Source organism: Notothenia rossii, assembly GCF_949606895.1.
Source record: "Notothenia rossii genome assembly, chromosome: 2".
Taxonomy (NCBI): Eukaryota; Metazoa; Chordata; class Actinopteri; order Perciformes; family Nototheniidae; genus Notothenia; species Notothenia rossii.
The window spans coordinates 63,898,323-63,924,771 of NC_136904.1; the positions used below are offsets into that span (position 1 = coordinate 63,898,323).

General features: G+C 41.9%; 2 protein-coding genes across 8 annotated transcripts in view; one reads left to right on the plus strand and one right to left on the minus strand.

Moving 5' to 3' along the window:
* The window catches only part of LOC307028815 (uncharacterized protein), a 226,970-nt gene that overhangs the window by 8,217 nt on the left and 192,304 nt on the right, over positions 1 to 26,449 (minus strand). The gene's annotated exons all lie outside the window — the stretch shown is intronic.
* On the plus strand, positions 662 to 26,406 carry LOC307028672 (1-phosphatidylinositol 4,5-bisphosphate phosphodiesterase delta-4-like). Of its 7 annotated transcripts, none has more exons than XM_079663898.1 (17): positions 662 to 898; positions 2,829 to 2,888; positions 7,032 to 7,082; positions 7,276 to 7,434; positions 8,851 to 9,079; positions 9,790 to 9,919; positions 10,547 to 10,778; positions 11,267 to 11,468; positions 12,327 to 12,471; positions 13,151 to 13,303; positions 21,531 to 21,701; positions 23,162 to 23,318; positions 23,417 to 23,533; positions 24,321 to 24,499; positions 24,687 to 24,819; positions 24,925 to 25,074; positions 25,653 to 26,406. In XM_079663898.1, the coding sequence occupies exons 3-17, from the start codon at positions 7,064 to 7,066 to the stop codon at positions 25,757 to 25,759; spliced, it is 2,283 nt and encodes a 760-aa protein (XP_079520024.1). In that variant the 5' UTR covers positions 662 to 898; positions 2,829 to 2,888; positions 7,032 to 7,063; the 3' UTR covers positions 25,760 to 26,406. The 7 variants fall into 7 exon arrangements, with proteins under 7 accessions (XP_079520024.1, XP_079520023.1, XP_079520021.1 ...); XM_079663897.1 differs by having other exon boundaries at positions 663 to 898; positions 7,029 to 7,082; XM_079663895.1 differs by lacking the exon at positions 2,829 to 2,888 and having other exon boundaries at positions 663 to 898; positions 7,029 to 7,082.

Below are 26,449 nucleotides of genomic sequence, written 5' to 3' on the forward strand. Positions count from 1 at the left end.
ATTATAATCTAGGCATGTTAATGTTTTGCTTGTGGCAAATATGGGGATAAATCATAATATGCAAGTTGATTTGTATTGTGTATTAATGAAAAAAAAAGCAAAGTAACTCATTCTGTCAAAAGAAATTCTGAGATGTAAATAGTAAAGTAAAGTACATATACATCAAAAGTACATTACATTCCACTAATGAACAACAAGGTGTCTTCTCTGCAGAATGGCATACTGCCAAGTTGTTCGGTGTAGCCCTTTATCAGCCTCTGCTCAGACGCAATCTTTTGATATCAAATGTTAAGAGTCTTTATCATTTACAACAGAGTATAGCTTATTTCTCATTGTTCTATGACTTGGCTTCTTTCCCTGACACAGCAGACCTTTTTCCCAGGGTTGTGTGAGCCGTTATCAGAGCTGATACAGAGTCCCTTAGCGGAGCATCAACTATCAGCTGGAGGATGAGGGAGAAAGACAGACAGAGTGAAAAGGAGCAAACAGGGGGGAGTGACCCTTTACCAGATGCAGAGAGGGGTCAGCGGATGGCAGAGTGAGGGAGTGGCAGGGAAGGAAGGAAGTGGGGGGGGGGGGGAGCAGAGCGTACCAGTGTGCGGCAGCAGCGACTAGGGAATCAGGTTTCCTGGAGGAAGCAGTCAGAGGGAGGAGAGAGGAGGCAGAGCCAGATTTCCCTTCAGACACTCCCAGTCTTTAAGACCCTAAGCTCAGCTAACAGTCCCTGGACTGTCTGGATCTCAGTGTGCGGAGCCAGTGTGACGTACACACACCCCTATATTTATCCAGCCATCCAGGGTCCTACCCCTCAGTATCTGAGGACCTCCCTGGGACAGCTGTCTCCTGAAGAGGACCCACCTCTGGACTCACAGTAACCCCTGTGAGGTCTGTACTTTTGGTACGTATAAATCTGTATCCCTATTAATCAAAAGCTAGTTGTAGTTTATGTGACTCAGTCCTTCTTTTTTTAGCTGCAGTTGCAGACAGGCTGTGCTGAAGGGATGCTTTTCTGTCTCATATTTCTGCCTCTGGTTCTAATTAACTGTGCATTATCCTCCCTCCCCTTGCAGTTTGGAGTTATATATGGATTTTAGAGGGCTTGCAGTGCCGCCTGACTTATTTGTTGAATTCTTCACATAATTGCGTGCAGGAAAAACGCAGTAAATGAGGACACAGATCCTCACTCTACAGAGGAAATGAAAAATTCCTGTGATGAAGGAAACAGATTTGAAGTAGAAGCGCACAAGATAAAAGTACCAAGCTGTTGGTCCTCATGACTGAGCTGTGCATTCCCACTTTCCAACCTGTCTGTATGCACATTAGTCATGTCTTTGTGTGTTTGTGTGTGGTCAGTCTGAAGAAGTGGCCTTGTGTGACTCATCTGGCCTCAGGCCGCATGGCCCCAAAAATAAAACATAACGTGACCTAATTGCAGCTTAGAAGTCTGCTTGTTATGCATGAAGGAGGGCTTGTTGATCTTTTGAGAGTAGGATCAGAAAAACTTGGATGTGAAAGAAAAAAGTCTTAGACGCGGCTCTGCAGTGAAAGCAAAACCCATAAAAGCTCACAGCTCATGGAGCAAATAGCTTTGGAAAATAACTCTCGCTTTCATGGTCAGTCTGTTTTTGCAGTAAGAGTGTGATATTAAATTGTGAAACAACTGTGAAAGCATTCCTTGGTTCATGTCAGTCATGCTGTTGGGAGGACTCAGTTTCATTTCATTTAAACTTGCCAGGGAGGGCTGGCACAGGGGATTTAGAAATACTCAGGGCCGAAGGTTAGATCTTGTTGTTTCAGGAGACAATGAAAGGAAAGGATAGCTGTCTGACAGGAATACAGATATACAGACTTCTAGAAAACCTTCCCTTTCCGGAAGTCTTTTATCCACATTTATCAGCGAACAACAGAGATAGCAGGCGTGTATCCACTTTCACTGATAAGCAGCACATTTGCCTTATTTGTTTCTTCGTGAAACAAATGGTCTTGTAACTCAGTCTAAGCAGAGTAGTTCCTTTGAAGTTACTCCCTTGCACACTTTTATCTGGCCCACATATTGCTTTAGGTTTTCATCATATTTTGGCCCACCAAGGTAAAGAAGAATCGATGAACTTGCATTGAAGAAGGTTTTTGGAATCATGCCACTCTAAGTGTCTTAAAAGCATGCTCACATTTTGATAAGGCTTTGTGTATCGGACATTTTATCCAATACACAAATGTTATCTCCACAACGCTTTGGAAGTCCCATCAGCCTTCTACATTTATATTTACACTTTACAACTGTTTGCTTTGGGATGTTGTTGTGATTCATAATTGTTGGTCTCATTTTGAACCAGAGCATCTGCGGATTAATGGATGTACCCCATTCAATGGCAATCCATCCATTATCGGAGTTGTTGGGCTTTTTTTGTCAAAACAGAAACATGAACTTCATGATGCATTCAATTACAGTCAGAGCAGCACCCAAGTTATTATGATATAACCTCGGGGAACCATGAATGTCTGAAACAAATGTAATTGTGGTTAATCCTGTGGTTGATATACAGTCTGGTACAAACAACAACATCACTGTCCCTATAGGGCCACGCGGTCAACATGGCCAAACAAGTTTGACGTTACTCTTGTGTATGAAACATGAAAGCTCACTTTTTTTGTGGTATATTCTTGTAGCATGTTGTCATATATCAAAAATAAAAGTCCACAATTAGAAGGTTATTGCAATTCAATCACGTGCAGGTAAATCAAAATGTAAAAAAATCTGTCTTCTATTGATTTTATTAGATAAATCTGAGGTGAGCACAGAATGCTGAATGTGTCTTTTTCTTTGTCAGCACACAGACTGCAGGACTTGCCATGCTCCAGCCTCTCAGTGTAATGAGTAAAGATTGATTGTGAGTGGATTAAGACCTAAATGCTGACTCGCCCTTCTCATACCTTGGCATTTACAGCCTTTACTGTACAATATCATTGGACATTGTGCCAGTATATATTCTTTCTCAAGAGGAGGTCATGTTAAAGGTGGGGTATGTAATTTATTTCAAAAACACTTTTTGTTATATTCCATGGAATGCTCTAAACATCCGGATAGCAATGAATACATTAAATGCTTTGACAATACATACATAAAAAAATGTCATCTGTGGAAGCCGTGGCGCTGTAAAAAGCACGACCAATCATTTTAGCTGGCCCGGCTAAAATAACTGGATGGCCTACCTGCCTGTCAGCCTTCCATCTTGTGCACAAATTTATCTCGTGCCCTCATTGGTCATGTGTGCGTTCGTGTGTGTTGGAGGAGGGGCTCTGTAAGGAAGTCTGAAGGAAGAGGGAGATTTTTTTCGTCTGCATTGTTTCAAATTCAAGCGCACTCGACATAGGCGGAGTTTGACATTTGCGCTTGGGGGGGCAAACCTTTTTTACTGACGTCACTCAGTACACAGTCCCAACTATTGCGTGGGGTGCTACGGATACAGTAGCAATAAAGCCATCGCTCACCGCACTGAGTATGACTTTTCAACATACGAACACAACTCGTCCCGTCATGCACGCCTCATGCCCGCCGTACACACACACTCATATAGAAGGGGCGGTCTCTCCCCCCAACAATAGTGCATTACATAACTGTAAAAAACATATCAAAACTGTGCATATCTTATACTTATTTGATAACTACTATATCCCTTGGTGTCCAACCTTAGTTCAGAAGTAGACGCCGTTTTTTACGTTCCGCATATACGTCCACTATCCCCTCAGGTGACAGCTGTGCGGTTATGTCGTCCTCAATGTGAAGAACCGCAAGTGAGAAAAATCTTGTTCCTCCCATCGTTGACCGCAGCCAGTTCCGAATTCTCCTCATTGCAGAAAAACTTCTCTCAGAGGTGGCAGATCCGATAGGCAGAGTCAGTGCCAACTGGAGCATCTTGTATAGATTTGGATAGCTCTCCTTTTTAACAGTCTTTCGGAGATGCTCAAGTGCAACAGGTGCGACAGCAGAGGCTTTAACAAGGTCCATCTCTGCTCCAAGAAGGAGAGGGTGAATTTTGAGCAGCTGTGCGTATTTTTTGTACGAGAGGTTCAATTCCTTTTTTCTCACATTTAAACACTGCTCCACATGCTCGTGCCAGCTCTATGGACTCTCCCGTGAATCGTATGTCTAGTTCGTTGATGAGGGTGTCCAGCACAGGGAGATAGAGGTGCTGCTGAAATCCAGCTGTATCACTCTGTGACATTTGTGCGCCACTTTCATCAGTTTCTCTTTGGCCCAAAGTAATTGTAACCAGGAAACTGTCGAGGGAGGTTGGGGGTTTTGTAACCCGTTTTCTCTTGGGTGCAAGGGGACCCGGAGTCTGACACTCAACATCTGCATCCCCAGGTACTGGCACGTTGTTGTCCCGGCAGAACTGTTTCACTGATCCCCACATATTGCTCCACGTAGCTGCTTGTCTCTGAGATTTGAAGTGCGCCTTCAGGTTGTCGGTAAGCACTGCAGCTTCGGAGAGTGTGCAGCTGGAGGACTGTAGGGCCTTGTGCGTAGCATGAATCACACGCAGTATGTCTTCAAATACAATAACACATGTAATGAAAGACATTCTGGCCATGTGGGCATAAAGGCCACTGGCCTCCACAGACCACTTGTCTCCCTCGTCACTCATTTCTCTCAGTCACCCTGTAATTGAAGAGTAGTGAGTTTTAACGGAATTCACAGATCGCCACTTGTTCGCCCATCTTGTCTCACTTGGCTGTATTATTTCAGTTTGTTTCAGATTCAGTGATTTCTGCATTTCAATGAATCGATGATGGTTTGACGGCTCTGCAAATACAGAGTAGAGTTTGTCAATGACGTTCAGGAATGTTTTCACGCTGCGGTTGACAGCACAACACTCCACAAGCACCAGATTTAGTTTGTGTGCCATGCAGTGCACGTACACTGCGTATGGGTGGGTCTCTTTGATGCGCTGCTGCACACCAGAAACGTGACCAGACATGACGGAGGCACTATCGTAACTCTGGGCAACAATTGGGATATGTTTCAGTCCACACATCTCAAGTCCTTTGTTTATTGCTTCCACAATCCCAGCCGCGTTGCGAGATGCTGAGCAATCAATAAAACACAAAAAACGCTCCTTGATTTCAAGCTGCTCTGCATATCTGATACACACTGATAATTGTTCCGTTTTGCAAGACCTGGCCTCATCTGCAATTATAGAAAAAAATCCAGTATCCTGCACTTTCTCTACAATTTCTGCACGAACTAAGTTAGCACCTATGTCAATGACTTCGTTCTGGAAATCCGGGCTAGTAGCATTGAAATAGTTGGACTGCATGTTTTTAAAAGCGGAATCATACTTGGAGAAAAAGCCACAAACCTCAAGAAAATTCCCACGCGACTCTGACTCGCTTCCCTCCCGATGCCCACGAAAAGGCAATCCGAGTTTGGACAACAGCCTTACAATATCAACAATTTTGCACAAATAAGATCTGTTCTTCTCAACAGAATCTTCGTGGCTTCGGGAAAGTTTCGCTGCAATAGATCCAGAAGATGCAGTCACTTTATAGTTATCCCATTTAACCATGCAGTTCAGATGGGCCTGGGATTGTGCATGTTTTTCCAGTTTGCTGCTTAGTTTTTTCCAGTCACTCAGGCCCTTTCTAAATGAATCCTCCACACCGCTGTCAGTCTGGAAGTGGCGGCATGAAAAACAGAAGACGGCATCAATTCGTACTGAAAATGATCGTTTCGTTTTCCCAAACATTTTTTAGGGGAAATCGGATAAAGTAGGCTGCTTAGGACAGCTGTGTTTTTCCCCAAGATCATCATGACCCACTGACGGCCCCGGTGCCGGTGGTCACCCTGCTGTGGGGTTAATGTTAGCTGGTCCTGCTAATCCAGAGCTCTCCGCTGTGGGGCTAACGTTAGCTAATCCAGAGCTGCTCGTTTGCGTGTCTGCCACTTGACATTGTGACGGCTGCTGGTTGGTAAAGTTAGGCTCAGTCGGTGGCTCTTCTGTTGTTGAAGCTGAAGACGAAATTGGACGTTTTAAAAATCGCCGAATATCCATTACTGCTAATAAAATAGCTGAATCACTTGGATACAAAAAAAAGCGAGGGAACTTTTGTCCTTAACCTCACACGTCACACACACACACAGCACAACATGCGACTGCTCAAAAATGAAATTATTTCAAACAAAACATGATATTATTCAGATTGGTATTGTAACAATCATTTTATTAAATCTATTCAAATATTTATATATACGAAGTATTTGTATCGGAACAGTTTTAGACTTAGTAATGCTATAACAAATTTCAGCCACCAGGGGGGGCAATGCCCCCCCAGCCCCCCCGCAAAATCCACCTATGGCACTCGAGCTGGTTTCTCCAAAATGACATACCCCACCTTTAAGCAGACCTGGAGCTGGCAATTCAGCGGAACAGAAACATTGTCAAGTGGACTCAAAACAAAAGTTTATGTCTTAAAAATCAATTATTTATGTGGAAAAAAAAACAGAACATGGAAGAGAGTAGAAGATAATGGAGACCGTTTGACGCTGCTGCAGTTTTTAAAGACGTAATGGGCATACTGCAAATGGTTACTGATTTTATTATTTGTATCATTCAATAGTTTTAATCGTTTTTCCCCCATCTTTTTTCTTTTCATTCTTCTTTAATTTTTAAGTATGTTTGATTTTCACTTAATTGTGGTGTTCTATACCTGCTTTAGTGTTCAAAACATGTCTACTTTCCCTTATTTTAAAGCATTTTGTTCTGCATTTCTTGCATAAAAGATGCTACATAAATACATTGTTTTACTGATAGTAGTTTTGTGAGACACTTTATCATTCTGAATCAGGGTGTTGCTGAAAGTGTGCTCAGCAAACCCTCGTTGGAGATTAGTATTATGCTGTAATTGTTTGTACTGAGATAGTATATGAAACAGTTGAATTAACAGCTTTTAGAGCTTTTACAAAATCCACATTGTTTGGAAACAGAGAAAAGCTTTGGAATAATTCACCGACATCTGTTTCTCTTTAGCAGCACATTTCCATTGACATGATTCAAGAATAGCAATGGATCCTGAAGGTTCACGTAAGTAAATGTTATTCACTTTGGCTGATGATCGAAAAATGGTGATGATTTTGAAAATCTGTTTGAAGGTTTATGTGCTATTAAGAAGTATTAAGAAGCTCAGTTTTATTTATCCTAACTGAATCCCGTATGACAGTACAGTACCTGAGTTGTGACATGATCCTTACCTTTGACTTTTTACATGACTGTGCAGGCATCCAGGATGACCCACATATTAAGTTGATGATGGCAGGGTCGACTCTGAGAAAAATAAAGTCACGTTCATGGAAGAAGCAGCGACATTTCCGCCTCCTGGAGGACGGCATGACTATCTGGTACAAGTCCAGATGGGCAGGGATGGGCCACTCCACCTGTGAGTGCTTCAACATGTGCACATGTTAGCATGCATTATGTACTGAAATATTAACTGTTGTTTTATTCATATGATCCAGCCAGTCTCTGAATAAAAAGTCCACATTATAATGCATTGGGTTCCAGGAAATGTGAGGGTCAAATGACATGTTAAATACAGAACACAAACACTTTTTTCTATTGAAAAATCTGGAACTCAACCTCACGGTCCTATAATTTCTCCAAGTCTTAAAGGGCTACAGTGGCTGTACCAAAATACAGGGACAAGCAAGTGGGGGAAAGGGATGTTCTTTATTAGCACGCTTACGTAAGTTGCTGTAGGGGAAAAGGGGGTCCGGGGGTTAAGCTGGCAAGCTGGCTGGAGGAGTTAGAGGGACTGGCAGGGTTTCCATGTATGGCAACAATCCAGCAGATACTTGGTATTGGAGCAGGATTCAGTAGAGAAGGAGCTAACTTGATTGATAGGTAGGTGTGCTGATTACTGATTTTGGCCAGGTGATTAGTGAGAAAGACAAGCGAGGGAAGTTGTTTTGCAGAAAGTTAGATATACAGATCACCCCCAAGTCTGTACAGTATTTGAAGCTAGCAGTTTCATAGATTAGCTTAGCCTAGTTTACTGTGTCAAAAGTGGGGTTGACAGCTAATAGACCCTTTTAATTGGAGGGTGATCAGTGTGGGTTGACGGCCGGTTTTGATATGAGCCATGACCCTTTTTATAAAGCTCCATGATGGGAGGTGCAACAGGGCAGTATTAGCCTTTGTGCTAATTAAACAAGCATGTTAAATACAAAGTGTAAGACATGCAGGTAGGCACATGTTGTTCACTAAAGACAGAGCCATGCTTCAGGGTTCAGCTACATATTAAGCATACAGTACTAACAGGAAAGTTGTTTCTTTGGGCCGTCCAGGGGCCCCACTTGGCTATGGCGAAAACATTTATTAATTTTCATCTCTAAAGTACAATATCACCCATAATGGGTCCTATAATACTCAATCGTGTGTCCCTTGTAGAGAAACCCTGTGTTCTAATCTTATTTAAGTGCTTAATCAACATAAGCGTTGGGTCAGGCCGTGTTTGTTTCTAGGCATTTGTGATAGCAATGGAGCTGCCATGTATTGTTTGGGTTATGAGGAAGCCACAAACAATTGTATTTGCCTAGGGGTCCCGTTAAAGTTAACTCCAACTGTGACGTAGCTCAATATATACAGAACTTAAAGTCCCTAACAACAATGGTTCCTGACCAAGAATACAAAGTTATTATGACAGATATGTGGAAATACAAAATACAATAAATCACTACAAATATACCTTTTAGATTTAATCTGAGATCTGTTATTGGGTATAAGCATGAGCAATGCAAATTAGGCAATAGAAATAGTGTAATCCTCGAAACACTGAACCTTCCCCATGTCTCAGTCTCAGTCACAGAGATGGAGGCAGTGCGTGAGGGCCACCAGTCGGAGGTCCTGCTGAGTACTGCCGAGGAGTTCCCTGCTGACCTCTGCTTCACCTTGGTGTTTCACGGTCGCCAAGGCAACCTGGACCTTGTGGCTGAGACGCCAGAGGAAGCTAAGGCCTGGATCCAGGGGGTGCGCAAGCTGATCCACAAGGCTCAAAACATGGATGAGAAGGAGAGGCTGGACCAGTATCCTTTCACTGGATTACTTTGTTTGGTATAATATAAAAGAAATGATCATTAACAGTTTATTCTGGTGTTATGTGGTGCCCAACACTGGCTGTCTTCTCTGAACAAGGCAAAAGAAGTCTTGCTAGACCCATACATTGCCCATACCCATTCTTTTTTTTCTAATGTTAAAGGTGGGGTAGGTAAGTTTGAGAAACCGGCTCGAGATACACTTTTTGTTATATTCCATGGAATACTCTTAACATCTCGATAGCAATGAATATCTTAAGTGCTTTGACAAAAAATCCATCAAAAAATGTCATCTGTGGAAGCCGTAGTGCTGTAAAAAGCACGACCAATCATTTTAGCCGGCCCAGCTAAAATAACTGGATGGCCTACCTGCCTGTCAGCCTTCCATCTGTGCACAAACTTATCTCGTGCCCTCATTGGTCATGTGCGCATTCATGTGTGTTGGAGGAGGGGCTCTGTAAGGAAGTGGCAGATTTTTTCCGGCTGTGTATTTCCAAATTCTAGCGCAATCGAGCTGGTTTCTCCAAAATTACCTACCCCACCTTTAATTAGCCAGAAAAAAAACACCAAACAAACAACCGCAAATCTTTTTTTTAGCTCACAAAGTTGGAGTTTTTTTCATTGGGTTTCTTAATAGAGCTCCCTTGAATTGTTGTTGCATCCTATTTTGTGTAAGGCCTTTTCCCTTAGCACCTTCTCAGGTGGGTCTGGGACTGGTTTAAGAAAGCTGACAAAAACAAAGATGGTAAGATGACTTTCAAAGAGGTGCGGAAACTGCTGAAGATGATGAACGTGGAAATGAATGAGGACCATGCTTTCCATCTCTTCACGGTGAGCTTTCTAACTTCTTTGGATAAGGTTACTTCTTCTGGAACTTGCCTCCCAAAGGTGGCTTTTTTTTGGTGGTATATATTTTTGAGTCTGGTCTAAATCGGTTTTCCTCCTGTGTTTACGAGTTAACGAAAGGTGAGAAAAATAGTTTTGCCAGTAAATTATTACTATGATTTATTATTATTAGTTCATCTGTGAAAAAAGAGTTGAATTCAGTATTGAGTGTTGACTCACTTTGACCAAGAGGCTGAAGTGCACCTCTACCTGTGATACATGAAATGTTTTTAATTGGTGCCAATAGCGCTTTTATATTTTGTGTACTTTTAACTCTCCAGCTTCATGTTGCCAAAATGAGTATTTCAACAAAACAATTTTTGGACCAAAAAAAGCGAAACCTTCCAAAGGTTTCTGTTAACAGATGAAAAAGATGCAGTTTTTATCCAGGCAAAGGATCCAAACACTTTTCTCTCCTGTTCTGAAGGCATGAACACATGCGAGACAATTACTCAAATCAAAATTAGAAAATGAATAATCCGAATTTTGATTTCCAAACCCAGACACCATGTAACAAAATCTAAAACATGTAGGTGCAATAAATAAATGACTAAAGCCTTTTTATTTCCACAGATGGCAGACAAGTCGGACAGTGGCTCTTTGGAAATCGAGCAGTTTGTCTATTTCTACAAGATGCTGACTCAGCGGGATGAGGTGTGGAAGGTGTTCCAGGACTACTCTGGAGATGGAGATAAGTTGATGTTGGAAGAGCTGGAGAACTTCCTGATCATGGAGCAGCAGGAGGGAGAGAAGAGTTCCCAGCATGCCCAGGAGCTGATCAACCGCTACGAACCATCAGAATCAGGTAAAGATGGCCGTGACTATCAGAACAGCGTTTTTCGTTGACGTCCCACATGATTTCTGAGGACAGGCTGGAGTTTAAGAGTAGGCCAGTTGCCCCTAAAATACAGTCACAAATGATTGATGCAGTATTAGCAACATGTATAAGCTATTCAAATGAAAAATGCATTATTGGATATTAATATTTAATACTCTCAGTGTTTTTCCAGAGAGTGGTTGCAGGTGATAAAGGGTTGATATTAGCATTGTATGGATGAGGTGGGTGGACCTCAAACCGTTTTTTTTCATTTCAAAATGCTTAATGAGCAATAGGGTTAACCATTTCAGTAATATTATATTGTAATGCAAATATGTTTTTTTCATTCCGCTTCCCGAGGTCACCAGTCAGTTATCTTGTTTTCTTGATGCAACAAAATTGTGTCAACTTTTATTTGGAGTATATTTAGATATTGTTTGTAAGTTCATTTAAACCTGGATTGTGCTCTTGTGCAGCCAAGAAGCAAGGTGCTATGTCCTTAGATGGCTTCCAGATCTACCTGTGCTCCCAGGAGGGCTCCATATTTAAACCTGAGCTGAGGGAGCTTCACCAGGACATGAGCCAGCCGCTCAGCCACTACTTCATCTCCTCCTCACACAACACCTACCTCCTGGAGGACCAGCTGCGAGGACAGAGCAGCCTGGAGGCATACATCCAGTGAGGCTGCTGCACATGCATGCAACATGGTTTACTCTTAGAACTGGATTTCATTGAACCAGAGGTTAGACAATCACGAGAAAGTCTACAGAAGGGAATTTAATGTACTTGGAAGCCACTCATATCCACTCCAGATAATTCGCTTTGGACATTTTCCAGAGTTTCCCTTTCACATGTACTTGTTCATTCACACATGTAGCACACAACATGAGCTTGTCCATTTTAGACACTACTCACTTACTGAGAATACTCCCTTTGGTTAAGCAAAGGGTGACAGGCAACCTTCTGACAAAACAGGGTGCTTTTTAAATAGCAGCCACACTACCACGTTCATGATTTATTCACGAACAACTATGTTTCATGTCTTTTTATGATTTTTTCTAAATAGGGCCTCGCCAATTTAAGGCCCCAAATCTTGTTTTTTTGGCATCTTTGACTTTTTTGGCATCTTTGACTAAAATACCTTTCTTCTTCAACTACTAGATTTCAACCCATTCGCAATAGATAGAATTCACAGGCTCACTTAATTAAAGCTTTTCGGACAATGAGCAGCTCATTCATATATGGAATCAATCAACACTGCACTGTTTTAGTAATAGTCAGCTAGCAGGGTATAGTCAGTTTGATGTCCGGTCCAAATGTCATTTTATTTTATTTTGCTTTAAACAAAGCTGAGATACACTTATACACGTCTGTTTGTGTGTGTGTGTGTGTGTGTGTGTGTGTGTGTGTGTGTGTGTGTGTGTGTGTGTGTGTGTGTGTGTGTGTGTGTGTGTCTCTGTGTGTGTGTGTGTGTGTGTGTGTGTGTGTGTGTGTGTGTGTGTGTGTGTGTGTGTGTGTGTCTCTGTGTGTGTGTAGGGCCCTGAAGAGAGGCTGCCGGTGTGTGGAGGTTGACTGCTGGGATGGCAGTGACGGGGAACCCGTTGTGTATCACGGTCACACTTTAACTTCCAAGATCCTTTTTAGAGACGTCATTACAACGCTGAAGGAATACGCCTTCAAGGTGAGCAGCGCGAGCATTTTAAAGGGTTTTTCACAGTAAAAAATAATATTCCATCAGTTACCCCTAGAAGTATTCAGCCATGCAGCCCAGTCAAGTTTTATATTCAATTCAATAGCAATCTTTTCTTTGAGAGAGAATACATTTTCTAGTTAAAGACCTCACTGTGAAAAGTTTGCATTGGAACAGAAGAAATAAATTCCTATTAAAACTGTTGGAAGTGTGTTCTGTGTATTCCCACAAAAACAAATACTAATAAAGTTCAAACTATTCATGGCTGCACACAACTAAAATAACTGAAAATGGTTTTTGGGTGCCAAGCAAACCAACTGTTGAGTACTGTTGTGCCCATAAAAGTGTGAAGCAAACATGGATTTGGAAACCCTCCTAAACCCTGGAACAACTGTACCCCTGCTGACTGAACCAGAGTACATGGAAAACAACCACAAACTTCTCATGTGTCTCTTCTTCTGAATTGCATCCTTCTCAAACTTTCCTACCCAACTTTAGAATGATATAATGCAGAAACTGTTCTAGAGGATTGTGAAAACGTGCAGTAAATGGAAATTCAATACAGTAGTTTCACCACTGAGATTGCAGGAGCTGATAAAATAACACTATAAATAAAAAAACAGATTACATTTAAAAGACATTATTGTGTCTTCTCTTTCCTGTTCGATAGGCATCTGACTTCCCTGTCATTCTGTCTCTGGAGAATCACTGCTGTGTGGAGCAGCAGACCGTCATGGCCAAACACATTAGAGTCATCTGTGGGGACACGCTACTGACCACCCTGCTGAATGGACAGGTCCCTCAACAGCTTCCGTCTCCACAGGTTAGAATCAGATTGTTTTGTATTTCTTTTTGAAGAAATTCATAGGGGGAGGTACCCTGGGATTCATTTTTACTTACAATCTATCATGACACACACATATCTAAATGTCAATATAACATTTTGTTTTATAGAGACATTCATGGTCCCCCGAGAAATGTCCGACAGACTTTTATGACCCCATGACTTTTCATTTAGTATCACTAGTCACATTTAAGGGAGCAGTGGATATGGTTTAGTGGCGTCTAGCAGTTTAGTTCACCTCTCCCTTTACAAATGGATTAGAACCTGAAGTGGCATTTAGGTAACATTAAAACTCGAAAGGCCCTCTCAATTTTCAGCCTTTTGTTTGTCTTTTTTGGGCTGCTATGACAAAAAAAGAACCTGGCTGTGACCCTGGCTGACTATGTAGATATGAAGGGTTTACTCTAGCTAATCCAAACCCCAAATGGTGATTAAATACCTGCAAACATATGTCATTCCCATTAGCACAGCTTTACTGAGTTTTGTGCTAATAGCAAATGTTAGCATGCTAACACACTAAACTAAAAGGGTAAACAATAAACATCCTAAACATCATGCTAACATGTTAACACTGTGTTCGTGAGGATGTTAGCATTGGCATGTTAGCGTCTAGCCTATTGAGCCTTTCAGAGATGCTACCATGGCTGTCTTGTTGTTTCATATTGCAGTTTAAGTGTAAACATCTCCATTATTATAACGTTAAAGTCTTCAGTTAACATTCTGCTCTGGGTCAGTGTTTCACTGATGGAACTGAAACGTTTTCAGACTATACCCAGCCATTAGCAATTCCGATACATTAAACAAATCAATGGTAGTGTGTACCAATGCCCAACCCAGTCTCATGGCATTTCGTGTTCACCAACACGATTTTTAATCTATTGATTCGTGTTCACCAACACGATTTTCTCCTTTTTTTCGTGTTGCACAGCACGATTTTAAAAGCAATGTATTTCTACTGGTAATGTGTTTCGTGCCTGCAGCACGTCTTTTTCTCCGGTCGGGTCGTGGAAGACCGGAAGCTGTGTGGTTCATAAAAACATGTTCTTACTCAATATCAAGCCACAATTATTGCTTTTATTTTAAATCGTATAATTTCGGACTTTTGTTGCCGTCTGTGAGGAAAATAAATGGGGCTCAGAGCCTCAGAATACTGAAATCTGTATTTTTAAATCTTTCCTTCTAATTTGTTATTCTTTTCAAAATAACACACTGTTATTTACTCACCAATAACACACAATTATCCTTGCTTTTATTTATTGGTTTAATTCCATAATCTCTGGCTTTGTTGGCGTCCGTCAGGAACTGAATTTCAAAATAAAAATAACCGGAAACAGACGTAGGCCTCTAGGAGTTTAGGATGGCCGAAGACACTACACTACCCAAAATCCCCAGCTATCGTTTAGGACTACAGTCCCCGTGATTAATCTTCAAGCGCTGGGATTGGATGTTGGAGTGGCAGTGCGCCAAGGTTACGCCGAGCGTCAAACAGCTGTATGAAATGGAACAAAACCACGCCAGACTATCCAAAACTGGAATCGAACGCCCCCCCCCCCCCCAGAACTACACATGCTGGCTATTGTGTTTCGCAAAATGTTCCATGGGACGTCTCTACTGAACGTTTTCGTTTTTCCCACAATTAGAAGTTGCCAGTATTAAACACATTGGTGTTATCAAATGTAAAACATATCATTAATAAATGGGTGAAAATCGCTTGTGTCCACAATGCGCAGCATTAATATATACCCACGTGACAGCTCATTGTTACTTTGTAATTCTACTCCACAATTCAGAGGTTAACCTGATTGCCAAGTGCCAACAATCAGGAGAGATATTTGATAGTTGGTGCTTGAGAAGACTAAACATTTATCTGCAATTGACATGAATGGAAACGAGTAATAAAGTATATTCATTACTCGTTATTCTCTACTAATAGTTAATTAAAGACTGTATAATGGGTATTTTGCACATCCCTTTCAAGATTTCAAGATTTTCAAAGGTTATTGACTTATCATATACACAACTACGGTGTATGCAATGAATGAAAATCTTGGGTCACAGGTTCCTCAACAGCACATTACAAGACATCTATCAATATGTGTTTGTACCTCCACCATTAAACTGTCATATTCTGCAAATTTCTTATACTATCTACATACATAAGAGTATTATTCATATGTATAATATCAGATAAAATAAGTGCTTCAACATAGTTAACATTGCAGGAAAGCAATATATTAGACGTTAAGTACTTTGTCAGGCTTAATATTTATCTGTAGATACCCCCAAAGTTTTTTTCTTATTTAAAAGAGGACCTTAATCTAAAGTATTATTTAATGTTTAAATAAAGGTTAATTCTTTTTTCTGTTTTGCACCTCCTCCTATTAATATCTTTGTACATCCTGCTCTAAACTGTTTTATTGTAGAGATCACTTACAGTATCTTCTTGATTTTTTATATTCTATATTTCTATCACAGACCTTCTACTTTCCCCCTATGAAAGTATGTACTCTTAATATTTTTTTAATCAAATATAACACATAAAAACAATAATTAAATAACGTGCTTTAACCACTAGGCGGTGCACACAAGGTACACACAGCTATAATAACTTTGTATTATTAGTGTAGGACACTTATGTATGTACAACATCTGAAGATGTGTAGTTTTATTCATGTTTTCACATAATTTTATAGCATATTGCTATACTATTTCAGACTCAGTATTTACATTCTTATATTAAAAGAAAATCAAAGTCCTTTTATATCAGCTGTGCACCGTTATGGTGTAAATATATCCTATCTACGAACTAGATCAAATATAAAAGTCAGCCGAATTAAGGTTGATACTGCAAGGAGATGTATTGTGTGAAGAGAAATTGAAGATGTTCTTTAATTGTTGATATATTTATGATCCACGTTAAGTATTCAGTTTCGGCGGCATTTCTTCCAGTTTTTCCAAAGGTCTTCTCATTAGGGCTCTATAAATAAAGAACTACGGCAGATCTGTGATATGTAATGCAGCCGAACCGTGTATTACAATGCCGTTATGTGATGACTTTCAAAGAGAAAAGCAAGAACACTCGGAATTAAGTATTATTTTATTCTTTTAAAAATGTTTTCCGGATTTCATATCATATAAACACCAAATCCCAGCATGCATTGCGGCTAAACCATCCAATCAGCGAGCTTAAACCATAGCTGAGGATCTTGGGTAATCGCTCGAAAATGCCTACGTCTGTTTCCGGTTATTTTTATTTTGAAATTCAGTTCCTGAAGGACGCCAAAAAAGCCCGAGATTATGGAATTAAACCAATAAATAAAAGCAAGGATAATTGTGTGTTATTGGTGAGTAAATAACAGTGTGTTATTGCTGAAAAGAATAACAAATTAGAAGAAAAAAAGATTTAAAAAATACAGATTTCAGTGTTCTGAGGCTCTGAGCCCAATTTATTTTCCTCACAGACGGAAACAAAAGTCCGAAATTATACGATTTAAAATAAAAGCAATAATTGTGGCTTGATATTGGGTAAGAACATGTTTTTATGAACCACACAGCTTCCGGTCTTCCACGACCCGACCGGAGAAAAAGACGTGCTGCAGGCACGAAACACATTACCAGTAGAAATACATTGCTTTTAAAATCGTGCTGTGCAACACGAAAAAAAGGGGAAAATCGTGTTGGTGAACACGAATCAATAGATTAAAAATCGTGTTGGTGAACACGAAATGCCATGAGACTGGGTTGCAATGCCATGCTATCCATCTTCCAATCCTCCTAAAAGCATAACCATTGTCGAACTTCCAAACAATGTTCCATTACAGCACTTAGGACAATCAATGCTAACTCAAAGTAATGGCAAATCAATGCTATGAGGTATTCCAGTGAGGGTATTGTCAACTGAATAGAGATGCATTGCTGCATTTAGTTCGGACACTGCAAAGTGCAGGAATATGGAACACCTTCATGAGTAGTCTGGGTACTGAAGACACCAAGTACTTAAATGCTGGGACATTTTAGTTTCCTGTCAATATAATGCTGGTCTATCCCACTTTCCAACAGTAATTCAGCACATTATAGGCGGATTATGAGACAATGTGCCCCGTGGGCAAAGACATGCAAGCGATCCCACAACCCCCTTCAGACAATGGAAAGACACAAAGACTAAATAGTTGTTTAGCCTCTAATTTATTTCCGTTTTTATTGTCTCTTTGTATCCGTTAAAATCTCTGTGGGTTTGTGTCTCTCTGGGATGATTATGTGTCTCTTTTTTTGGTATTTTGTCTCTTTTAAGGTTATCTTGCTTAGTCTATATTATTCCTATTGTGTCTCTTGTAGTCTTTTTGTGTATCTTGTAGACGTTAATGTTTTTTGTTCGTATTTTGAGTGTCTTCGAGGTGTCAGGGTGTGTGGAAAAAAAGGTAGGACCCAAAAGCAGTATTAACGAAAAGCAAGCTTTATTAAATAATAAAAGCTGTGGCAAAAAAGGCAGTATCCAAAATATCCAAAACAAATGAGCACCACAAGGAACACAGACCGTGGAATAACATGGAGGGGAAACAATGAACTGACATGGAACACAGGGGAAGACTAGACTAAATACACAAGGCAGAGGCAAAGGCAGAGACCATGGTGGGGGTCTCGGGTGGACGGCCCGTGGGCAAGGCAGAATCCATGGTGGGGGTATCGGGCGGACGGCCCGGGGGCAAGGCAGAGTCCATGGAGGGACGAAGACCACAACGGGCGAACTCAGGGGGCCGAGCCCGAGGACGAAGACCGCGACACTCAGGGGGCCGGGCTCGAGGGCGAAGACCGCTGCTCTCAGGTAGCCGGGCTCGAGGGCGAAGACCAGACAGCTCCGGAGGCCGGGCAGGAAGGCACTGACGGGACAACTCCGGAGGCCGGGCAGGACCCGGTGTCGGCCGGACAGGAACCGGAGCCGGAGGGACAGGCTTCCGCAGGATCCCCCACAGAAGAAAATCAGGAGTTGGCAGGACCCCTGGCGAGACAGGTGACGGAGGGACCTCCAACGGAACAAGACACAGGATTGGCAGGACTCTCAGCGGGTCCTCCAACGGAACAGGACATAGGGCTGGCAGGACCCCCTGCAGAAGAGTAGTCGGCGGGACCCCCAACGGGACAGGACATGGAGCTGGCAGGAACCCCAGCGGAACCTCCAACGGCACAGGACATAGGGTTGGCAGGACCCCCGGCAGAAGAGTTGTTGGCGGGACCCCCAACGGGGCAGGACACAGGGTTGGCAGGACCCCCGGCGGGAGAGTAGTTGGCGGGACCTCCAACGGCACAGGACATAGAGTTGGCAGGATCCCCGGCAAAAGAGTAGTCGGCGGGACCTCCAACAGCACAGGACATGGAGTTGGCACGACCCCCGGCAGAAGAGTAGTCGGCGGGACCCCCAACGGGACAGGACATGGAGTTGGCAGGACCCCCAGCGGAACCTCCAACTGCACTTGAGTAGGGACTTGAGTGGGGACTCGAGAGAGGGCTTGAGAGGGATCTCGAGAGGGAACTTGAACTGAGACTCGAGAGGAGACTTGAGAGGGAACTCGAGCGGTGACTTGATAGGGAACTCGAGAGGAGACTTGAGAGGGGACTCGATAGGGAACTTGAGAGTTGACTTGAGAGGTGACTTGAGAAGTGTCTTGAAAGGGGACTTGAGAGGGGACTCGAGAGGGAACTTGAGAGTTGACTTGAGAGGTGACTTGAGAAATGTCTTGAAAGGGGACTCGAGAGGGGATTTGAGAGGGGACTCGAGAAGGAACTTGAGAGTTGACTTGTAAGGAGACTTGAGAGGGAACTCGAGAGGATACTTGAGAGGGAACTTGAGAAGGGACTTGAGAGGGAACTCGAGCAGGAACTCGAGCGGAGACTTGAGAGGAGACTTGATAGGGAACTGGAGAGGTGACTTGAGACGGTCGGTACGCCGACAGGACTCGGGGAGCTGGCGTCAGCTGGAGAGCCAAGAGGAGACGAGGTGTTGGAGTCGGCCGGTATGCCGACAGGACATGGGGAGCTGGCGTCGGCTGGAGAGCCAGCAGGAGACGAGGTGCTGGAGTCGGCCGGTATGCCGACAGGACACAGGGAGCTGGCGTCGGCCGGAGAGCCAGCACTGGAGCCGAAGTTGAAGTCGGGATCATGGCTGCTGGGGCCGAAACCATGGCTGCTGGGGCCAGGACTGAGGCTGGAACCATGGCTGCTGGGGCCAGAACTGGGGCCGGAACCATGGCTGCTGGGGCCGGCACTGGAGCATCCTTGCATCTTCAAGAGACCTTTTGGAGGCTCCGTGGACCTCCAAACGCCAGACAGGTTCCTGAGAAAAGGTCTGAGGCTGGAACTGGAGCCGCTGGAACCGGAACAGAGGCCTGGACCATGGCTGTGTGGGCCAGGTAATCAAGCAAGGAAACATAGCTCTGCGGGCCGGTACTGGTGCATGGATCCATGGCTGTGGAAACCGGAACTAAAGCCGGGATCATGGCTGTTGGAGCACGGGCTGGAATCCTGGTCCTGCTTCTCCTAGAGGCTTTTTGGAGACTCCGTGGACCTCAAACAGGACAGTAGTCGGATCCCAGGAAAGGGTTAGAAGCTTCGGCCAAGTCCTCAGGACAACTTGTGAAAAGTTGTAGCCACTCAGGCAACAAACTCCTCAACCAAGGCATTTCGGCCACCTCCATTTGTGCCTTTTTGAGGATAGCCTCTTTGTCCCTTCTAGAAGAGGTTCCACTCCACTCGGCATGATAACACTGTAGGGAGAAATCCAGATCAAACAGATCCAACTCAAAATAATAAAAATCCGCTGGGTCCATTGTTGGTCGGTTCATTCTGTCAGGGTGTGTGGAAAAGGTAAGACCCAAAAGCAGTATTAACGAAAAGCGAGCTTTATTAAATAATAAAAGCTGTGGAAAAAAAGGAAGTATCCAAAATATCCAAAACAAAACGAGCAGCACAAGGTACACAGACCGTTGAATAACATGGAGGGGAAACAATGAACCGACATGGAGGAAGACTAGACTAAATACACAGAAGGGTAATCACAGGACAAGACACAGCTGGGCAGGGGAGGGAGAAACACAGGGGCAACAGATGAACACAATGAGACAATCAGACACACCAGGGAAACTAACGACAGGGAGGAGGACCAGACAAAACACAAGAGCCTTATCCCAATACCCCTCCTCGACTCCTCTCTTCCCCTCCTCCGGGACTCAACCCGGAAATCGATCAAGACACGCCATTTTAAAGGACGTCCCAATAGCTGAAATGCACACGCAGGAGTCGAGGAAGGGTGAGGGAGGAGGGGTGCGGGAGGAGACGAAAGGGAGGATACACGCGAGCAGACTACGCGGAAGTGTTTTTACTACTCGCGTATAAAAGCCCCGCCCCCACCTTCACAGCTGGTCCATTTCAACAGGGGAAAACTGACAACTGGAAGATGAGTGGAAAAGCGTCACATAAATGTATAAGTGCTCACAGCTCCGTGGGAATTATTATGTGCAATTCATTTCTAAAAGGCTTTCACATTACTATAATTATATCTTTATTTAAATATAGGCTACATTTTACACCAAAACGGAACACAAAAGCAGGACCAAATTGACATTGAATTCCTTGACTAACAAGAGAAAGATTCTTTCATTTAAATACATATTTAACCAGAAATGGGCCGGTTCTAAAGGGTTATTCAGTTAAGCCCGATGAGAGGGGATACAGCTGTGCGCATGTCATCATTAACAGACGTCGTTTAAAAGTGACGTTTGAGTGAACGAGGACATCCCAATTAATACCTGAGGACTCCTCTGTCCTCGCGTCGCCTCCTCGTGTCTCTCGCTCGCATCTTACGGAGGCGGAGCTAAGATGCAAGGAAGGGACGCGAGTGAGGGAAAGGAGGAGTCGAGGAGGGGTATTGGAATGAGGCTAAGGAGGAAGACAAAACACCGAATGAAAAGACTTACAAAACCCATAACCAGACAGACAACACTAAAACCGTGACATAAACCTAAGAGTGTGACACAAGGTCATTTTGCTGTTTTGTCACTGGTCTTTTTTCTGTATTAGATTAAGTTCTGAAATCAACTCAGTTATTTAAAAAAAAGACAGAATAATAAAGCAATTGAAGAAGAGGCGAGGATCTAATACAGGACAGTGTGTAAACAAACTGCTCTCACCAATCTGTGCCTGGTGTTCCTTACAGGAGCTGAAAGGTAAGATTTTGCTGAAAGCCAAGAAAATAAGCGGTACAGAAGGCAGTCTCGATGAAACCCTGACAGATGACATTAGCGATGAGGAAGAGATGACCAACCATGAAGCTGAGAGCCTTTCTGCAGAGGAACAACCAGCTGGGACTTTGAACCGCGATGGGAAGGTATGATACTTGATGGATTTTCTATAAAGTCTGATGCACTTTGATGTCTTGATCTCTTTGAATCTAAGAAAGAGCCTTTGTTCTTTTTAAGTCTAAGTGTTTTGTTAGATAGTTGATGAGAAGTACACAGAGAATTGTATCAAGAGTGATAGTAAATCAGGAGTGAATGGAGCTTGATTGTAGAGAGAGACAGGAAACTGGGTTTGGACATAAGAGACGGAGTGGCGAGACTGAAGAGAAAGAAGGGAGATAGTGAAAAGAACCAGGAAACGAAGACAGATATGAGAGACAGCAATATGTTTCTTCTTAGCTGTGGGGAAACCTTGTTGTTTGTTTTATAGCCATGTGGGATATTGAAAATATTGTAATTCAGCCACAGCATTCCCCATGGGCAGTGAGAGATTAACGGCAATAACGATTCAATTAGAGGTAATGAGAGATGGAAGGAATCCTAATTGTTTTAACCAGATTTTTTTGAAGCTTTGATTGAGCCACATTAATGCGGCGTTGTCTTTTTATCTACTCTTAACGATTTCATTAACAGTCCAGTAATTAAATAATAATTACTCAGCAAATTGCCCACTGCTGACATGAAACATTTAACTGTGTGAAAAAAGTTGGAACGTTTTGTCAACAGCTAAACAAAACTGCAACCAAAAAACGTGATCATAGTTTGTGTAAAAATGCATACAAAATGGATAATTACCTAGTTACAGGTGTCCATCAATCTGGACCAGTTTAGCAATTATTTATAATGTAAACAAAACAAAAAATTGATACATATCATCAGCTTTATGTACAATTCTTAACTGATATGATTTGCACTTGCATGAGGAATGTGAACTACAGGATGTCTATTTCTTTTGTTTTGTAGAAAAATGTGATTCTAATTCAAGTCAAATCGAGGTTACAACAGACATTGAGATATCACAAAAATGGTGTTGTTGTCCAAAGAATTTATGTAATATTCTAAAGAATCTCTTCTAAAGAGTTTGGACTCTGTTCCCATGCATGCTGAAATAACTTAGAAAATAATGGAATTCAGCAAAAGCATTTATATAATAAATATATGAAATATATTTAGTTTCTAATAGCTACATAATTGTGTAATCATTGCCCTTACTGAGTGATTTGAGGGTTTTGTTGAACTTAAGGACAAATTATTTTTGAATTATTCGTTTATTTATATTTTTCAAGACCAATTTCAATTATTTTGTTTAAGTTTTAGTTAGTATTTGGAATTCCAGATAAATAAGTATTTATTATGTAATTCTAAACTTTTTAAATAAGTTGCAATTTAATTTGACAACTAAAAATATAATTTAATTACTGGCCTAATTTTCAGGGTTACATTCCAACCTTGTGGCCACTGCTCACCATACATGCTGTTGATGTTTGAAGTGGTGGGTTTCAGATTTAATCATTGACTTTTTTTGGAATTTTATTCTCCCATTTTGCAGAAATCCAAGGCCAAACTGTCTAAGGAGCTGTCAGACTTGGTGGTTTACTGTAAGAGTGTTCACTTCCACGGCTTTGAGTACGCCCGCTCATACGGCAAGTGCTCCGAGATGTCCTCATTCTCCGAGTCCAAGGCCAAGAGGCTTGCTAAAGACACAGGTACCACCATCACGAGGGAACAGCCGGGAACAGCTTAAGTGCATGTTATATCCTTGATGTTACTATTATACGTTATACATATTTTATGCTCTCTTCAGGGACAGATTTTGTGCAGTACCACACACGGCAGCTGAGCAGGATTTACCCAGCAGGCCGGAGGACGGACTCCTCCAACTACAACCCGCAGGACATGTGGAGCGTGGGCTGCCAGATAGGTGAGGGGGTGGGGGGGGGGTCGTTGGGGGATACTTTGCCTCTAAACTCACTGATATGTCCTGTTTCCAGTCTTAAAGGAAAACTTCAACCCCTCAAAATCATTTATATAACATTTTCTCACCCGATGTTATCTTAAATTATTCTTACTCTTTGTGAAAGTGTGTTATATAGTAAGGTTTTAGTGTGTTTTTTTTATGTGTTTGGGAAGTGCTGAGCATAAGATTGGATAGATGAGACTTGGATTAAATAGCAAGAGTTGTGTAAGGCACTTTAATTCCTCAAGGATTTTCTATATTTTTTGGATTCTTCGGAGACACAGGAAAAAAACAAAGTTTTCTTTAACAATTCAAGGCACCTCAGAGGGAAGAATTGGTCATTTTGTGGAAAATGTATTCCTTTAATACAGTGTTAAAAGTGCACCAAAGTCACATCAACATTAAGTACCACTTAAATAAAAGTCTCACAAACAAACCAATTATTAACAGTAAAATAAAGTATTATGCAGGGTGGTCAATTTCCAAAGAATATATACTTTATTTTTTAATAATAGTTATAAATGCATTTATGCTTTCTTCACTTTAATGTTGTAGCCTGTTAATGTGAAGCTTATTCTAACTTTAATTACTCCAGATATATCCATATGTATTTTTTATTATTTAATTTACAAGTTTTGCCTCCACTGGAAGAACTTTGTTATCTAGACTCTGAGTCTGGTAAATCATGTGATAGAGCGAGCAAATCAAATCAAAACACAGATCATTCCATTATGTCCCTTCTTCCCCACAGTGGCTCTGAACTTCCAGACAGCAGGTCTGGAGATGGATCTGAACGACGGGCTGTTTGCTCAGAACGCCGGCTGTGGCTACATCCTGAAGCCTGCCTTCATGAGGGACGGCAACACTCAGTTCAGTCCGGAGAAATATGAGGAGCGGCCTGGCTACACACCTATGCGCTTATCCATACAGGTTCAAAACTGTGTCTTTAGTCAATTTGTGTTTGCATTGTGCAACTTCTAATGTCAGTAAGTTAATGTAAGACAGGTGATGCAGAATCTCTCAGAAAACGACTGAAAAGCAGGAGAGACACAGTGCAAAAGGTTCTCCTGTGCTAGAACAGCAAAGTATCTGATGTGAATATTTGTGTGTTTATCAGGTGATCAGCGGGCAGCAGCTCCCAAAGGTGAACCAGAAAGAGGGCTCTATAGTAGACCCCCTGGTCAGAGTGGAGATCTATGGAGTGCCACAGGACCAGGCCAAAGAAGAGACAAGTCACATAAACAACAATGGTGAAAACAGAAACAACATATTGTATTAACATGGATGGTTTTGATGATATGATGAGTCACATCCCAGTCGGTCATACTCCCTCCTCTGCTGCCCTCTGCCTGCAGGCTTTAACCCGGTGTGGAATGAAACTCTAAATTTTGTCATCCACACCCCTGAGCTGGCCCTGGTTCGCTTTGAGGTGGAGGACTACGACAAGACATCCAGGAACGACTTCATGGGACAGTTCACTCTACCGTTTACGAGCATACAAGCAGGTGAGCCGAAACAGAAACCCCCAGAGTTTCAGCTCACTGCAGTGTTCATTCAGCTTTATGCCTGCTGCACTTGGAAAATGTTGTTTACATTTTGATGATTTTGGCTGTCATCATGGATTTGGCTTTTGGCAAGGGTGACAGTTTTCATTTTATTTTGGAAGTTGAACTTCAGCTTCTATAATTAGTATGTAACAAAGTGTGTAGTTAAAATAAAACTATCATTTATTTTAGATAATGTTTTTTAAAATTATTTTCTACTTGATTTATTTATTTATTTTTCTCATACTGCCTGTGCTGCAGCACCTCTTTTCACCCCCAGAGCCCAGTCTGCTCTGATTGGTTATCTATCCGGCTCTGTTGTGATTGGTCAACCACTTAGAGATGTCCTGCCCCTTAGCTTATCACTTACAATCTGTTTAAGCGCTAGCCAATAGAAGCAGGAGTGTTACATAGTGATGTCATTTAAAATTTTGAGATCCCATTGAATATTCATGACTAATGCCACATTAAGTAGAACTCAACACCAATGTTTTTGCTTTTTCTAAACCTGATTCTTCTCGATGTCTTTCCATTTGCAGGATATCGTCATATACATTTACTCTCTAAAGATGGAACAGCCATCCCTCCCTCCTCCCTCTTCGTCAACATCAGCATCTCAGAACTCACAAGAAGAAGTCAGATCTGAGGATATAAAGTCGGATGTGGAGGTCTTGGCTGGGGAAGCAAGAGAAAAACTTCATCAAACTTGAATCTGTTATTGGATATTTGCCTTGAGGAAGTAGGGTAATGGTCGGGGAACAGAAAAGTTATTTGTTCTTATCGATTTTTGATAACCTAAAAAAGCAATCAGCGTGTCAGAAATCAGACTTTGTGTACAGCATAACTCCATAAAATAATCTATTAGATTTCTTTAATAGAGAACTTTATTTAAATGTTATTTAAATTAGTATCATTATAAAATAGTGTTGATGCATCTCCTTTACCTAATTTGCCGAGCAATTACTAAAGATCCAAAGATACCTTGCAGTATTATATATATTTTTTAAATAGGAATGAATTGTGTATATATTCCTGTTGTTATGGCAAATGTGTGCAATTGTCTATTTAACTTTTTATGAAAGTAGCCTAAGAGCTTTTTAAAATGTTGCTGTCTGCAAACAAAGGAACGTTGAGTGCTGCATGTCTAGAAAATCGAAATATACACGTCTGCCTTAACATGTAGTGGGTATGCAGAAGTGAGCTACTGAAATAACTGAAAGTGTAATAATGGAATGTGAAAAACTGCCAAATATCAGTATTATTAACCTAATGTTATAAATGACTTACAATTTAGCATCATGTTGGTTAATCTGAGATTGACTTGAGTTATTTCTAT

Bases quoted from the DNA above. Each gene is read 5' to 3' on its own strand.
- LOC307028672 (XM_079663898.1), top strand. The intron at 11,469-12,326 runs GTGAGGCTGCTG...GTGTGTGTGTAG, and splicing joins AGCCTGGAGGCATACATCCA to GGCCCTGAAGAGAGGCTGCC. The intron at 23,534-24,320 runs GTGAGGGGGTGG...TCTTCCCCACAG, and splicing joins GAGCGTGGGCTGCCAGATAG to TGGCTCTGAACTTCCAGACA.